The 17,796-nt window shown below is 38.2% G+C and overlaps 1 protein-coding gene across 2 annotated transcripts; it reads left to right on the top strand.

Annotated features, from left to right (window-relative positions):
* The first annotated feature begins 8,571 nt into the window (after positions 1-8,571).
* On the top strand, positions 8,572-14,561 carry LOC121295705 (rho-related GTP-binding protein RhoG-like). 2 transcript variants are annotated; one of them, XM_041220688.1, is made up of 3 exons: positions 8,572-8,641; positions 10,494-10,553; positions 11,108-14,561. In XM_041220688.1, exon 3 carries the CDS (start codon positions 11,133-11,135, stop codon positions 11,706-11,708), a length of 576 nt encoding a protein of 191 aa, XP_041076622.1. In that variant the 5' UTR covers positions 8,572-8,641; positions 10,494-10,553; positions 11,108-11,132; the 3' UTR covers positions 11,709-14,561. The 2 variants fall into 2 exon arrangements, with proteins under 2 accessions (XP_041076622.1, XP_041076623.1); XM_041220689.1 differs by having other exon boundaries at positions 8,588-8,641; positions 10,494-10,525.
* The last annotated feature ends 3,235 nt before the right edge of the window (positions 14,562-17,796 follow it).

Genomic DNA, 17,796 nt, shown 5'->3' with positions numbered 1-17,796 from the left:
GTCCTGTGAATAGGGAGCAATGAGCCAGAATGTGTTAAGGGGAATTCAATCCCAGGCCTTCATCAATAACAGCTGCATAATCGTTTAATTTTTTGTGTTGGAGGGGGGGCTGACTTTGTACACAGCTGAACCTTTCGATGGTATTTTTTAGACAAACTAAACTTTACAGGAAGTGTCAAAACTGTACAGTCTTAACCTTAGCAAGTTTTTATTATTTTTTGCATTCAGTATTTGACTAGTGGTGCTCTTGTGTCTATAGTGACCAAATAATGTCCACTGTGTTGTTCATCCAGTTTCTAAATATAGTTCTCTTTGTGCACCAGAATTGTTCGGACAGTACCTGGTATTATTATAGTAAGTTCAGTTGTGTGCAGACGGGCTCCATCAATTTCCTTTTTTAAATGCCACCCTTTTCATAGTCTGATGAGGTTAAGAATCCAAACAGCCTCATCTCCTCTCCCTCTGTTTGGGTAGCAGGGTCTCCCTCCCTGCCTGTCTAGACAAGGTGCTTGGTGCAGTACCTGGAATGCATAATGAGAGCCTGCAGTCTTGCTAATCGCCAGGTGGGCTTGCTCTTTCTGAAGATTCCAATTATTCTGCTGTAATTTGTTTCATTTCTCCTCTGGTTTTTACACCTGAAGATGGTAATTACAGGAGCACTGCATTTCCAACAGGTTTTCACATGCAAATCTTAACTTATCCCCTGCTTAAACCTCCTAGGAATGGAGTTTATATCCTGAAATGGAGCCAGTCAGTGATTTTCTGTTTGCTTCCATTGAACTGCTGCCCCTTAGCTCGGCAGTGATGGGATTTACTGTGCGATGCCCACCTACTTTCTGTCTGTCTTCTTCCATTCACCCTTGTTTCTTTCCCTCTCCTTTCTCCTGTTCTGTGGTGGCACCCAGGACCTTGGAGGGTCACTATAGAAACACAAGAAGTGTCCCAGAAAATTCCTTTGTCCTCCACAATGCGGGAGGGCAAAGGGAGGCTGTTGTTTCTGTGGAAAACTGTGCTTTATAGTGAAGTATGACGTCAGTCCTGCCCTGGAAATGCTGTAAAGTGGTTCCTCTTTGTGTGCATGCGAGAGTCTGTTTTACAACTTGTCTGTGGTTAAACATCTCTCCCCTTCAAACCCCCCTAATTTTTTTTTTTTTTTAGGACTGCAAATGGAGTGAAAATTATCCATCAAACATTCAAACTACTGCCATCCTGGTGCTAGTCTTTCTACTTGTGCATGTATTGCAGAATATTTGATTTAAACACATTATTCATTGTGTCACAAGCTCCTGTGATGAATTAGATATATAGTCAGTTCCCACCTGCAAAACTAAACAAACCCCCAGATATGCTGAACATGTGAAAAGGTCAGCTGTTTTGTATTGAGATCCCAGCACTGAGGGAATGTAACTTCTCAATGACCTTTCTTGCTCTTTATTCAAAGCTGTGGGGATTCAAAAGGTACAATTATCTTTTTCACTGTCAAAAAGAAACCATATACAACCAAGCAGAGCCTGGTAACCTTTCCCACAGATTTAGAGCGCTATGAAGATAGTGAGGGATGTTTGTGATTGCGGTCCATTGAGTTAATACTGCAACAGATAAGAAGTTGCATAAAATGGAAAATTAATGAACTAATAATGAATTAATGAAGTAATAATGTCCTTCCATGTATTATTCAAGCTAATAGTACAGCAAGCTTAAACAGCCCAATTCTTTTGGTGTATCTGTGAGTGGTCCTCAATACTGTGTGTGTTTAAACTTCCTCAGTTATTTATTACACAAGGAAAGGAGATTGCACTTTTTTTAATAACACCCCCCCCCCCCCCCAGAAAGAGTTTATGTGCTGTTGCCTTTTAACCCAGCAGGGAGTGGGGTTTGTACGCACACTTTAAAACTGTGTATTTATGTGCTGAGCAGGTCAGCGGTGATCACAAATAAACCTTCATGTTCGGTTTTACAAGCCGTAAACTCTGAAAGAGGCCCTTCCTTCCACAAGTTAAGTAGCAAAGTTGTCCCTTACCGACGATAGAACATTGTAAATAATTTCTTCCTGGGTATTCATTTATGGAAACTGGAGAAGCACTTTCTAAAAGTCTGCAGTTTATATAAAAAAAAAAAATAACATAACCAGCTATGTTTCTCTTGACAACAGCCAAGTTGCCATTTGTCTGTCAACTTCCAATATGGCGAAGTACTAGTATGGGGCAATTTAGGACATAGTTTTTAAATGTTTGCCACGATTTTTTTCTGAAACAAAAATCTAAAACAGATTTTGGTTCAACCAGAGGGTTGCGCTTTATTCAGAAATGTCCTCAGGATACGAAAACTGGTGCAATTGGAATTCCTGAAACCTACTTGAATATTATTTGCACTGAACACCTTCCTCTTTGGTGAGAGTAGGCCTCATCAATACAGTGGTTTGTGATGTTCAGCTGATGCCCCCGAGGTCCCAGGAAATGCAAATGTGATTACAAGGGCAGCTGAAGGTAGATCACAATACAATACAGCTAATCCCTATTCTTATGCACCAGGTTTCTCTCCACGCATAAGGAGCTATAGTCATTGGCATTCTAAAAGAGCATAAGACAAAAGCTATAACCAATAGGAGGCCAATCGACCCATCACTGCTCGTCTGGTTCCTAGTGGTGAAGATCATCTCAACACTTTGTTAAATCAGGTCTTCAATGAGCTGTGTGATTCACTATTAACCATTTTCTATGGGAAGACATGTCTCCGGCCCTGTCTCACCACTTTGCTGAGTCTGTGCAGGCAGCCCATGCTGTAGTGCTCAGTACACTATATTTCATGTATATGTGCTTAGTTTAGGCATGCTAAGGCTCCCCCTGACAGCTGCTGGTATTAAATAAGCTTTAATTGTTGAATTCTAATTTAGTAAAAGTAAATAGTCAATTGTGTATCTGAGACCAACTGATAAATAGGATTGCCTGTCACCACAATGAATCCCCATTCTGTATAGTTTCAATATAATATCACCTGTCTATATAGACCATCTGCAAATGTCATTATAAAATCAACACAACTAAAGTTCATTGTTGGTGTGCTCATTGTTTGTAATGATATACAGATTTAGACCAAACTATACAACCAGAAGAAAAAAAACCAAAAAACGATCATATTGTATTTTGAATATGGAGTTAAAGAGACTTCCTTAACTCTATCTCCCACCCCTCCCCCCACCCACCCAGTAAGACCCTCTCCTCCTCCCCTCTTTTCCAGATGTGCTTTGTGTAGGCTCCTTTATTCTTATGCTTGTAATCTGAGCCTGTTCCTAAAGGGTTCCCAAGTGTCCCAGGGGGCTAAACGATTTAAAGATGGCTTTTAAATATATATATATATATATATATATATATATATTATATATTATATAATATATATATATCTATATATATATATATTTTGACTGATGTAGTGTATAACCTCATACTGCTGCAAGTAGTTCCATTATAGCTAATATCGGTTTCAAGGGTTCCTCTTCTGTCCGACTAAGGGATTTTTGATGTACACATCAGTTTAAGTCTTAATTTTATAGCTGTTACAGATGAACAGAAGCATGAAGCGGACACCAAAAAACTGTATATTTTAAACTCATATTTGAGAAAAGGGTCCTGTATTTATATCTGGACAGTTGTGTCTCGCAGACGTGCCTCCCTTCTGAAGTCCCCTGCCCTGTCTCAGGGTCGTCTGAGAAGAGGTTTTAAAACATCCACAGTCACAGCCCATTAATCCTGTCCCCTGTGTTCCTCAGACAGGTTAATATGTGTGAACAGCCTCGGAGATTTCTTCAGAGTCTCTCCCTGCCCCCAGCTGTCACATCCCTGGCCTTCCCCAGGTTCACTTTGCCACCCAGAAGGGGAGGTCATTCACCAGTACTGTTTATAACAATGAACTGGTTCATTGTCAGCCTCCCTGCTCTCCTGACAAAACACTGCTGGGATTCTACAGGTGTCCTTGCGAAGCTGCGATATGCTGGCCTTGATGGCTCCTCCCTTTCTATACTGAGCAGTGTAGAGCTCTCTTAGTTTTTTAATCCTGTACAACACCCTGGGGCTCACAGGGACACTATGCACATGAAAACTGGTATGGTGTGGTTTTGTAATTTATTTCACTTAGGTCAATAGCTAATAAAGAGAAATGGTTTCCTACTGCTACTGAAATGGAATCGGTTTGAACCAACCACCTGAGGTTAAATGTCTCATTTCTAACTTCAAATCCACTGAACAACTCATTCCCTTTAGTTGACGGGACGGCTTAAATAAAGGTTGAAATTCATAAACTGCGGTGGACTGTTGTTGGTATCCTAAACAAAAAGTTAGGTAAATATCAAACTGTCATTTCTTCATTCTTTAGATGACTCGTGCGTTAAAGCTTTGTAAATAGGGCCCTCTGAAATAAAATTATTAAATATTGTTTGTCCACCAAATAAATTATTTCAGACATATCTGCCATTTTACAGGGACCCATAAATATATATCTTAAGTATGATGGTTTTGATTATTCCCAAAAACTTAACTCCTGCATGATCCATTGACCTGTCCTATGGGAAAATGAAACCAGTTTTGATGTTACACACACAGTGACTCCAAGAGTGTGTGTATGTGTTGTGTGGGTTTACTAATCTCAGGGATAAATCACTTCAAGCAAATAACAACCTGGCGAATGCATCCATTAAAGGAATAACAACATTCATTTCAACTCTGCAAATAACTTCAGCCTCCACCGTTTGAATGTTAATGGATGCCTGACTTGACTTGCATGATCCACTTCCAAAAATCTCATACACTTTAACACTTATCTCTATTGCATGAAAGAATAAGTCATGTCTCCATTAGTACCTCCATTAGAAACAGCACCACTTATAAATCTCTTAAGAGTGCTGTCTCGTGAACAAAGAAATACTTACAATTCTACTCTACTACACTTATAGGCAGCTGTAACAAAAATCCCAACAAGGAAATGAAAATAGAGGCAGGCACTATATATATATCTATATCTATATTGCTTTAAAAATTAATCATAAGTATGAATATTTGATATGCCTAATTAGTTAAATATAGTGTACACATACCTTTCCTCTCTTTGGATCTGTAGCCTCATTTAGTACTGAATATGTTAATACACACCATTCGGTTGGATGCAAAACAACGGCATTATTGTTGGTTTACTATAAATTCTCAAATTCATATTTCATAAGCGGGTAGTTAAAAGACTTGGCTCAGGTAACTTAAAACCTACAGATCACAAACATCTGAACTAGAAGTGACTGAAACCAAACTGTGGACCTTATCTAGCAGCATAAACAGTGTATTTTGATGCAACATAACTTATAAGTTTTTACAAATCATGGAAACATGTATAAAGATATAGAACTAATTCTCCTAGTCACATTCATAAGCGGGGCTGACAGAGCCTAAAATCAAACCGGTCTGCTACTGAAACTAACAGGACTGATTTCAGAAGGCATGCGACAATATTCAGAAGAATCTATTGGAGCGCTGGAACTCCCTGCAATATACATAAACACCTTGTGGTCTGGGTTACCTTCGTGCTTAAGTTACTGATTTTATTATACTGGACGGTTGATTGTCTTTATGATGAATGCATGGAAAATTACACTTAATGGAATAGCTTCAGAAAATATGCAAGCCTTTGAAAACTTAAAGGAGTAATAACAAGGCTTTACAAATAAATGGTATTCCCAAAATATCTGTCTGTTCTTTGCTTGAACCCAATTTAAAATGCTAATTTGAATATCGCCTCACTGTTGCAGCCCACTTACCATTCCCGTGTCAAGCCATTAGCTTCTTTTCACCCGCCGAACCTGAGCATACGGTGTTACCAAGCTACTGAACCGTGGAGGCAGGGGAATTCTCTGACTATGCTTGTGGGATGCCTGACCAGGAGGAGCCAGGGGCCAATGCAGTACTCTCTGTGTTTTTATTGCATAAGCCACTGCTGCTGTTGAGCTGGTTACCAGCAAACAGGTTTACTTTGTTTACGGCAAACAGGTTCATTTAGCAGTGTTGACTTTACAGTAAAGGGATTTTTTAATGAACGTATTTTTACTTGGACCAGCTTATCCATCTCTTCAACCAGCACAGCTCCTGCACCAGCTCTGACCAGCAAACACCAGTGCTGGTGATTAGTTCTGGAATTTCCCCTAGGGTGGGGACTCCTGATAAGACGATTTGATAACAGCCTTACTCTGACAGCCCATGAGCAGGAAAGATGACCTGCAGCACAGGAAGTAGTTAAATGCCTGAAAGCAGAAATGTTAACTTTAAAGTGTTTTAATTAAAAAAAAAAAAAAAAAAAAACATATTGCAGACAGGCACCAGTGATAATGTTATTAACAATACACGTTTAAACCCTTGATTATCATACCTTTAATATCACTATTGTATTACATGTTTGTATATAGGTATCATTTAGAATTCCCCCTTTTTTTTGCACTGACATTTCCACTCTGTAATCTCGAGATCACACAATCATTTTATTTTTTCGGGTAACAGTTTGGTTCAATTTTTTAACCCCCAATGCTGACTCACCATTGAATACTCTCTCATATGCTGTGATTGTATGCCAAAAATTCACCATAGCAGCAATGTGATATTCAGGGCTGTATCTGTATGTACAGTATGCCGCATTAATGCAGCCTTACAAGTCTTAAAGGCCACCAGTCAATACAGTGAAGTTTGGAAAGTATAAACTACACCTACATGATGACCAGCAATTCACTTAAACCCATGTGATTGAAGGACCCTGGTGGAGTGCGGCCGGAACAGTGCCGGAACATCTCTGCCGGCACTGAACTAGTTAATTGTTTACCCCTAACCCTGGTGATTTGTGTACTCCTTTCAATAAAAACTGGCTGTTACCCACCTTTCATATCCTTGCTGGTTAATCTTGAACCAGAAGAATCAAAGAATTACAGAGGCTTAGTTAGCTATCCACTGTTAAGAACATAAGAACATAAGAAAGTTTACAAATGAGAGGAGGCCATTCGGCCTATCTTGCTCGTTTGGTTGTTAGTAGCTTATTGATCCCAGAATCTCATCAAGCAACTTCTTGAAGGATCCCAGGGTGTCAGCTGAGAATATCTTAGAAATGCCCAACAATGGCATTCAGTTGTACAAGGGCTATAACACTGCAGTTTATACAACAATTAGGACCCCCAAATTATCCGTTTTGTTTTTCAGTTAAGGACCCTTTTTTAAGTTTTAAAAGAATAGCCATAAACTGCACCCTGACTGTACACTGAAGAAGGCACCAGTTGAAATGCTTGTCTACTTATAGTTTTACTTTAGGGTTCTGATGAGCGTTTTGAAGTTCTGGTTGTCCCGGTTTTATACTGGATACTAAATACACGTCGGGTTCAGAAGTAAGGAAACAATTTGCGTCATTTACATCAACCTGTGTCTTTACTTAAGTCCATGTATTGCACCGCCACCTGCTGGAGAAATAGAATATGACTATATTATACGAAAATAACTTTTTTTTTTTGTTTCTCTTGTGATAACTGTGAAAATAAAATGTGTATTTTTCCTATAGTAATTTTAGTGTTATATTAAACTGCGAGAACTGGAGGCACCCTTATATACTGTGCATCAACGAACATTGACATATTATTTGTATTCACTATTTAAGTGTACAGTTCGTTTTCTAATTGTAGATTGTCTTTATGTAAATGTTATTAATGCTATTTGCTACATTGGCACAAAAATATTCTCACAGTTACTGAAAATAACAATATATAATTGTATCTATTAGAAAACAGCTTCCAGTGTAAAAAGAAAAGAAAAACAATGTATGCGTTTTTATACAGGTTATCCATGAGATGCTCAATTCGAATTCTAAGGCAAAGCTTGACTAAAGTAAGCCGATTGCTGAAACATTTCGACTCGTGCTTTTATCAGTTTACTGTACTTTAGAGTGCTTAAGAAAACATCTTACCTGTCATGGACTTTCATTGACTATATAGGTTTCAAATCTTACAGCAAACATGTATCTGGTACTAGGCTTGCTTAAAGAAAGTTTTGTTTCCATGCCTTTCAGTGGACATCTGTCACTTGCACTACCTGTGTCATGTCATATGAGCAGTGTCTTCTGGGTCAAAGCATGCCGGTTGAAGCATGTCTGGTTAGTTATTGATGTGCAAGAAGGCTCTGGGTGGAATCGTACAAGGCTATCTGAATCAGCCTGTAATCAGCTGTTCTTTATCCAAGTGAATTTCCTGAACTCATGTTTTAAAATGTATGTCTGCTAAAACATACCAATATTTTATTTACCTCCATTATCCTCCAACAACAATGGTAGTATGGTACCGACTATATTACCGTTATGTGGTCAGCAGGGTAAACTCAAATAAACCAAATGCAGTTGTTGATTTTAGTATTCAAGGTGAATAAAGTACGTATTTTACAGGACTTGGCTCCCAGGATCAAACGTCTAATTTCCAAAACCATGCCTGGTGTGAAAGACTTCAAGTCCCATGTAATGTTCTTCAAATGACCCCATTTCCCACAGTGCCGCTATTGTCCATGCGCAGTAGGTATTTGGGGCAGCTCCCCGGATGCTACTCGAGTCTGAGTGAGAGAGAAGGGAAGCGGGAGTTGGGAGTGAGGTGGTTAATATTTGTTTATTATTTATTTTACTAAAGTAGCTTTTTTTTTTCAAGTCGCAATATGGGGATCTGCAAATGAAGTTTCGATTGTTGTAGACGGAGTGGAGGGTAAACAGGAAAGGTCTGATTCTAAATAAGACTGAAAAAAGCAGAAGGATTAAGCAATAATTACTGTCTGGCAGTATGTGTTAACACCAGGTCAATGTACAGTACTGCAGAATATTAACAATGCATTATTATTTTTTGTAATCCCGAAAAGTCGGTGGAAATTGCGAAGTAGGGAATGAGAATAACACTGTGTCGTAGAGATGACAGTCTGTGCTGTAAGTGATCAAAAGGATTCAATCCCCAGGTCATTATATAAGTTCAGTATATGTTGTGTAATGATTATGTACTGCCAGTATTGGGTTAGATTAAAAACAAAGAAACAAATGGTGCTTAATAATTGTGAGAATCTGCTGTCACGGTAGCAAAGCTGACTGAGGCCGAGCACAGTCGAGAGAAACAAAACAAGTTCAGAAAGTATGTTGGTGACTAATAGAAGTTGGCTAATAATATAAAATCTCGTGTAAAAGGACAAATGAATATGACTTAATAACAATACAAAAGTAACGATGAGTTACATGCTTTGCCGCAATCAGTTTCTATGCAAATACACCCTGAGTGAGAGGCGTCGGAAATGCAGTAAAATTATCCTGGAGCCTTGTATTGGTGTTGTACTGGCAAATTCGAAGAAGCGACTGCTCTGTCTGAGCGAGAGTAGACACGTTAAGCAGTTTTCCAGGTCGTTAAGGAGGTAAAAAAAAAAAAAAGTGGAAGATTTTTTTTCCCTGTACATTGCCAGTCTGGTCTGTTCTCTGACTTGTCAAGTGTGGATGTCCTGCCAAGGCGCTCGACGGCTCCTGTTCAAAGAAGCGAAGGGGAAGGAATTGTAAACAGTATTGCATCGGTCTATTACTTTTGCCGTGCAGTGATTACTAACTTCATAATGTAAACTGTGCTGTAGATATTGTGTTATTGGAAATGGTCACATGCGGTATGTATGGTTATTTATACGGTATGTACGGTTATTTATTTTTTTAAGCATGAACAAGATTTAATATTTGTAGATGGATACAAATATCAGCTATGTGGTAAACCTCTGATACAGTCAGTATGGAACTCAGGTAGTTGCTGCTTTGATAAGTTTGAAAAGCAGAATGCTGTAAACCAGGTTACTGTTTTTAATCTAAAGGATTCACTGGTTTTGGATTTTAGCCTAAATACTAAAAGTACATGGATAAAATGGCGAGCACACAGAGGGAATGAAAGGGATGCGTTTTTCTCATGTACAGTTTTTGTTAGGTTTGGACTCCCTAGCCTCACCTTACTGTGAACTGACCTGGTTGTTTGTGGTAACATTATTTTGCATACCTGGGTCCAGTACAAATTATTGATGTGCTTGGATTATCATTGAATATTGATACCGAACTGCAAATCAAAAATATAGTACAGAAATACCTTAGGAATTACAGTTAAACCTGGTTTCCCCACCACATGATGCAAACATGTGTTGTTTTTTTTTTCTTTCTTTTCAGGTAATGTTAGTTGCATATTCAATTTCTACCATTGTGTTGCTCCCAGGCAGATCTGATGTAAAGCATTGCAGTGACACTAGCCTGGCTTGAGTTGAACTTGATGCCGAAAGCAAAAACAGAGTGCTATTTGCAAAGATAAAACAACTGTAATATTACCTCATTAGGGCTGCATGAATTCATAAACTTGACAAATATAGAGCTAAAAACATGTTAAGCACAACTCAATGTTGATTTTTTCATAAGAGGTACGCACAATAACATATTTTGTATTACAGGTGAGCTCTCAAATGCAAGGAAAAGCAAACAAGTCAGTATTTTAAAAGCATCTGAATACTGTAAGTTTACAATGCATGATAACATAATTGTGTGAGTTTTAGACTAGACTTAAAGTAGAATTATAACTTTTCACAGACAAAATCATCATACCACATGCAAACAAACCATTTGCTTTAAGGCATATGTGAAAATAAATCAAATTAGACAAGTTTTATTTGCATATGTACAAAGATACTAAAATCGTGCCCTTTATGTATCAAGATTAATATGAAACTCTGTATCTCTAGCATGTTAGTCTCTTTTAATGTATCCAAAAAATAAATAAACATAATCTGTGTTAGTTTGTGGTAAAACCAGAAACGATCATCACTAATGCCTTTGTCATTGGTATTTTGGTTATAATCTAATCTTATTATTGAGTGTTTATGTAATTAGCTGAAAAGTATGTCTTTATACTAATACTAAATATAAATCATGATCTATATATATATATATATATATATATATATATATATATAAAAATATATAAATTTATTAGAAATAAATAAATAAATAAGAAGCAGACAGACAAGTTTATGCTGTTTCCCCTAACACTGCCTGTGTCTCTCGGCAGGCGGCTGTGTCAGTGTGGATGAAGGATGCAGACGATCAAGTGTGTGGTGGTGGGGGACGGCGCTGTTGGGAAGACCTGCCTGCTGATCTCCTACACGACCAATGCCTTCCCGGAGGAGTACATCCCCACGGTCTTTGATAACTACAGTGCGCAAAATGCAGTGGATGGGCGCATGGTCAGCCTAAACCTGTGGGACACAGCAGGCCAGGAGGAATACGACCGCTTGCGTACACTCTCATATCCGCAGACCAATGTCTTCATTATCTGCTTCTCCATCGGGAGTCCCTCGTCACACGCGAATGTGCGACACAAGTGGCACCCCGAAGTCTCGCACCACTGCCCCAATGTGCCTATCCTGCTAGTAGGGACCAAGAAGGATTTGAGGAACGATGGTGAGACCATCAAGAAGCTGAAGGAACAGGGCCTTGGGCCGACGACACCACAGCAAGGGAACTCGCTGGCCAAGCAGATCGGGGCAGTGAAGTACATGGAGTGCTCAGCCCTGCTGCAGGAAGGGGTGCGTGAGGTGTTTGCAGAAGCTGTGCGTGCAGTGTTGTATCCCGTTACTAAGAAGAACACCAAGAAGTGTGTGTTGTTGTAATGCGCAGGGCTGAAAGAGCTGGGGGACTGCATTGCAAACTATGTCCCAGCGGGTGCCCACAATCCAGTTTATATAGTTCCAGGTTCAGTAGATGTTTGTCATCTCCTATTCTCTCTGTCTCTCGCTCTCTCTCTCGCTCTCTCTCTCTCTCTCTCTCTCTCTCTCTCTCTCAAAAGGGATCTAGCTGCACTGAACCTGCCACCTAACTGGAGAACGCTTCCAATTATTTTTTTTTAAACGTTTATTTTTCTTAGAAATTGTCAGTCCAAGGAAATGGATTAGTTTTGTGAAAAAGCTGCACCTTCCCATGCAAGGCTTCCAACTTTGCAACATTCCTTCATTATGTTGCTGCCTGCCAAGCAGCTGGCATATCGGAGAGTTAAAAGGATGGGGTAATTGGGTTCATGTGGAACTGACCAGGAAAGGTGATGGTTAGGTGGGGGGTAGGTAAGGATTGTATTTGTGGGTAAAATGTGATAGTGCCTTGAGTTGGGATTTTAAAGCCCAATTACAACCATGAAACAAAAACATACTTAATTTAAACACTTGTTTTCAAGTAGCCAAGTTTTGGTTTATGCAACTGACCCCTTTTTTGTCACAGTAAAGTAGCATGGCTAGTTTAAACTGAGCCTGTTAGGAAAAATTAAGATGCAATTGTATTTCCCCAACCCAGTCCAACAAAGATCCTCCCCTCCCTCTTCACAGCAACAATGTTCCTGCTTCTGTCATTATTGCACCAACATACCTTTTCTTCTTGATTTGTCCACAGGGAAAATAACCTAATACATGTCTTGCATATCTTTTGCTATTGCATCTAATTGTTTAAACTATAATGGTTTTGGGCAGATGCCCTGTCTTGGTGTGGGTTGTACACAACAAAATTACATTTTGTTTAAAAAAAAAAAAAAAAAAAAAACACCACATCTGGATTCATTGAAACAAAAATAATTTTACCTTTGCTAAATTCTAATTGCATTTTATAATGAAGAATTTAAATGTTTCTCAAACCTCAGGGTGAGACTGATTAGGTGTAACATATTCATTATAATGGTGACTGACGGCATTGCTGACAGCTGCCCAGTGCTGTTGAACTAGCAGTGTTTCACAGCAGGCTTCCCTTCATTGAATGAATGAGTGTGTGCATAAAATTAACATTAAGGTAGCCATCTCTTTCATGATATTCTCTAAAACATATGCTGATCCAATTAGAATCTACAAAGGTCACAACTCCAGGTACAATGGATCAATTTCCTAAAGAAACTTGACAACCACTGCTGCACGCTTTCCTGTTTACTGAACAGTCTTTATCTTATTTGTCACTGTGGCACAGACCCTGGTTCCCATGCTAGCAGTTTGTTCTTGCACCATTAAACAGCTTTACATACTGTACATTGTATGCTGCTGTAAAGGGAAAACATATGTCAGTGCCTTGTTAATTCGTTGCCTTATTTACAGTAGAGAATGATGGAGTGTTTGGTAGTTTCTCTGAAGCAAGTTGGACGAGAACTCTGCTTTAAATAATTGCCACAGTGTAATTGTGGCAGGCAAGGGCTTGATGTATATTGTAGTGGTTTCCATCTGTGTATGTGTGTTTTTTTTTTTTTTAATCAACAGTGCAGTTCAGATGTTCCAGTTGTGGCTTTGTCAAACATTTAAATGAGTCATGGCTTAACCCTTAAAGGTACAACAAAAAATCTTTCGATTGTCATACTTCTGTACAGACTCGACTGAAAGGTGATACATTTATTGGAAATGCTTCCTTTGCAGGAGGTATAAGGGACCTACCTGTATCTCACAATTTATGCAGGACATGGGACTAGTCAATAGGGGACCCTTGTATCTACTGGAAAATGTGTGTGCTTTTCTTTTATTAACCGTATCATGACTTATCAGAATAATCTGCTGCCTCCAATGTACAAGACATGGAATAAAAAGCACTTCAAAAAATCAAATCCTAAATATAGGTGGGGGCATCGTTTGCTTAATTTTTGTTATGTTTAAAACTGCCCAAAAAAAAAAAAAAAAAAAAAAGCGCTTTTGAGGTAGTCTAGACATTTGACCAGTGTTCAGTAACAAAATCCTATGTGTTTGAGAATGTTCTGCTCTTGCTGTCCATCTCACCTAATACTTCTGTTTGTATAGGGGTGAGTGGTGGGTCTGACTGGTTACCTGACTGTCCAGGTGCATGATGAGTCATGATTTCCTGTAGGGAAAACCATTCCAGGTATCGCTTCACAAATGTCTGTTATTTCCCATAATGGCTAAACAGTAATCACTTAAGGGGGGTACTAAGCTATTTAACTATGTAAGACAATACACAGTGGTGTCTGCATAATACCCATGTGTTTTTTTAAAAAAAATTTTTTAAAACATTAGTGTATTTTAAATTACTTTATAGGGTTCTCCAACTGACATCACATGGTACAACACTACATTTACTGCTGATGTCAGGGATTCTGTTTACTATATTGTCATAACAAACAATTTTAAAATCAGTACAGTATTTGCGCTTCTGCAAGGGCTACTTAAAACCTGATTGCATTGTTTCGAGTCCAAGTAATGTGCCATAGGTGTTCTTGCTACTATGTTGCTTTTTGTGTTTATCCCTTTCAATTTCAGTATGTTGGTAGTGATAGTTATACTGTGCTACCCAAGCTGGTGGTTAACTGGCAGGGGATCAAAGGTGTTGATGAGATGCTAGAGAGGATCATCAGCTAATCATCATTGTAGAATGTTAATAGTGATGTACAGGTACATACATTCTAGGCTTTAGCAAAAGGAATGTATACTTCTCAAAACAATTTCCCCAAAAATCTGTAACTGTACTGTATGTCTGTTCCTGTTAATTAGAAAGTGCCTAGAAAGTGCCTATATATAGATATATATATATATATATATCTATTATATATATATATATATATATATTTTTTTTTTTCAGGTTTTTATATATTTATAAATATTTATTATTTTTTTTTTTTTCAGGTGCAACGAGTTACAGTAAAAATACCCAAAGATTTTTTTTTCTTAAAATTGATTCTCTAAATGAAAGGGAACAATGCATTTAATCTAGATTTTCAGAGAAAATCCCATTACTATAGAGATGAGCACATAATAAACATGACTGTTTTTTAATCTGTTCTAAAGCCTAAATATGTTTATTATCAGGTATTTCATTATTTTCTAGATGTTTTAAATCATGTTAAAAGTCCAGGATTTTTAAGGACTCTTATTTTTAATCTCTAGCCTTGCAGTTTATAAGACATATCCATTCCTTTTCTGTAGATGGTTCCAGAAGTATACTACTGTAAAGTTCAGGCTAAAACAGAATAGAGCTTCCAGTACCACACCAGCATAGAATGCAGTGCTGTTTACACACTGACTGGGACCAAAGAGCACCGGTGGTTACCAGACAGTTGCTAGATGCATACTGTAATGTGATTCATATTTCAAAAAGATCCAATTTCCAACAGAACAATGAGATATAGTGAATGTCCTTGATTGTAATAGGGCTTTCCTGTAGTAACAGGCACAAGAGGGCTTTTTGCTAATGGAATGGGAGTGGTGGGGTGATGAGAACAGACTCCCTACCCAGCCCTTTGGAGATGATTAATCACAGGAGAACTACTGTATGTGTGTGTGGGGAGGTGTGAAGTTATTCCCTACAGCAAGGCTGGCAGACAACGTTTTGTTCCTTTTGTACTGCTGTGTCCCATAACTTTTGTAAACTTCTTTACCCTATCTGAAGTACAGCATCTTGATTTCAGAGGATGCTGAGGTCTGTAGATTTGGGTTTTGAAATACAGTAGTATAAAACCATAAAGGTAAGAAAAGAGCTGATTATTGTGGTCTGTTCACTGGGCCCACTAGTTTCTGCTTGTCGCTGCGTGCTATTGATTTTTTTTTTTTTAAGCGTTTGGTGTTTTGTTATAACCTTCAGGTTTGCCACAGATCTCAACAAATTAATGACCTTCACAGCAAAGAGACTGTATTAGAATTCCAAATGCTAACCACACCTGTTGGTTAAAGCTGAAAATAAAGGTAGAGGTACAATTAGATCAAGCTTTCACTGTGTTACTTAAAAGTTAGATCTTGTTTGGTTTCTGGGATTGATACTTCAATTAATGCCCATGTACTTCTGTGAGTAGCATATATAGATACTGGGTTGAGCCTTTTATTCACTTCCGGTTCCTTTTGAAAATACATTCCCATTTCCTTTGTATCAATTCCAATTCCAAGTAAGGCCCGTGAATGGGAATTGGAGAATTCATTTTAAATGGAATTGGAATGTTTATTATTATTTCTTCATAATATAGAGAATGAATGGTGGAGAGTGTAAATGTATGAGAGAGAGTTGGTTTGCTACTTTACTGACATTTACTGTAGAATGCTGTCAACTAAATAGATGGGGCGCCCCACAGCAAGTGCCTCAAACCGATCTGGTATGGTGTGGTACTAAATCTATACACTGGGAACTTGATTTGTAGAATTTAACAAAATGTATTTGTATAAAAGGACTAACCGTTAAATGATTTTTAAGTTATGCTAAATAAAATTGTAAAGCTGTAAAGTTGTAGCTGTATTATTTTTGTCAAATTGTAATTTATTAAGGCGTACCTGTGGACCCTTCTTCACAGGTTAGTGCCCCCCGTGATATTTGGCCTCTTGACTGAGGATCCCTACCCAATGAATCCATAGAAATGTAAAATTTTGTTTGCAAGATAGAGATGCGACAGCATAAAATAACCCCAAGAAACACAGTAACAGCAGCTTAACTGATCCCCAGCCTGGGGAGTATTTGGTTGTCAGTTATTTTGGAATATATCTACAGCCCCCTGAAACCATCTTGTGGTCCCCTAGGAGTTCCTGGTCCCTAGTTTGGGACCTGTTTTATGTATAGTATGTCTCCAAGACATAACATATAAATATATAATAATATCCCCGGCATTTTACATATTTTTCTCAAACAGTATTATACTAAAGCAGCTTGCATGTAGTGTAAGAAGCTTTTTTTTTATTATTATTAATAATTTAAACACAGGGTATACTGATCTGCCTCTTATCTTAAACCTGCACACAACAAGCAAATGCAACAGCCTTAAATTAACCGTTATCAGTAACATGTTATCGATTTTCACTGGACTAATACATATTTGTTGAATAGCATGTAGTTTACTGGAAGCAGTGCCTGGTGTAAACAGCTCTTAACACTTTCACTTTGAGAGGTTGCTGGCCTTTCTCTGGGACTTCCTCTCCAGTGTTCCTGTTACTGGTTGTGAACCTGACCTCACTCAGACATTTCCTCTCTTACCTATACTGCACAACCCACAACAAAGTGCAGCCTACTGCTGCTGTCAAATTCATCAAATGTTGCTTTTGCACATGGGGTCTATACCTAGTTTAAAATAAAACCAACATAGTGTTTTCTGCACACACAGATTTAGCATATTATAATTAAAAATAGAAATAATTATTTTGTAAACCACAATTGTGTTTGATTTTTAAAGTCTAGTTGTCATATTAGCAATGCTACACGGGGATGGAATTACGATCCCTGTTGTATAGCAGTTTGATCCATTCCTGGTTTTAACCACGCGCGCACACACACCTCAGCTAGTTATGTGTACGTTGGAGCTGATAAAGCTCATCAAAATCTGGAATGGGAGAAACTGCTAAAGGAGTTTTATTTTCATCCCTGCTACACCCAAGTAAGCAAACACTTAACACACACCTAGAATACTGTAAAGCTTTTTTATTAAGGGGGAAGAACATTTCATGAAACCCCTGTGCGATAAAGATATTAAAAAAGCGTAAACAGCATTTGACTTCATGGTCTGGGGCTACAATATTGAATAAATTATCCCAGGGGATGGAGAAAAAAAAAAAAAAAAACATATTATGGACAAGAAATTGTATGTAAAACGACAGTTCTAGTCTTTAAACCATTTGAATCAATTAAACCTATTATCATGTACTGCTCCAGCAACGTGTTTAAAATATGCATGACTTAACTAAAACAGAAAATCTGGAACTAGCTCCCTATCAATTACTGATGGGTTAAACTGTCACAAAACATTATATTTCACTATGG

This window comes from Polyodon spathula, chromosome 20, assembly GCF_017654505.1.
Source record: "Polyodon spathula isolate WHYD16114869_AA chromosome 20, ASM1765450v1, whole genome shotgun sequence".
Taxonomy (NCBI): domain Eukaryota; kingdom Metazoa; phylum Chordata; class Actinopteri; order Acipenseriformes; family Polyodontidae; genus Polyodon; species Polyodon spathula.
Note: the sequence above shows the minus strand (reverse complement) of the source record. Positions and strands in the feature narration are given on the sequence as shown.

Coding starts and splice junctions, on each gene's coding strand:
- LOC121295705 (XM_041220688.1), top strand. CDS start 11,133: ATGCAGACGATCAAGTGTGTGGTGGTGGGGGACGGCGCTGTTGGGAAG.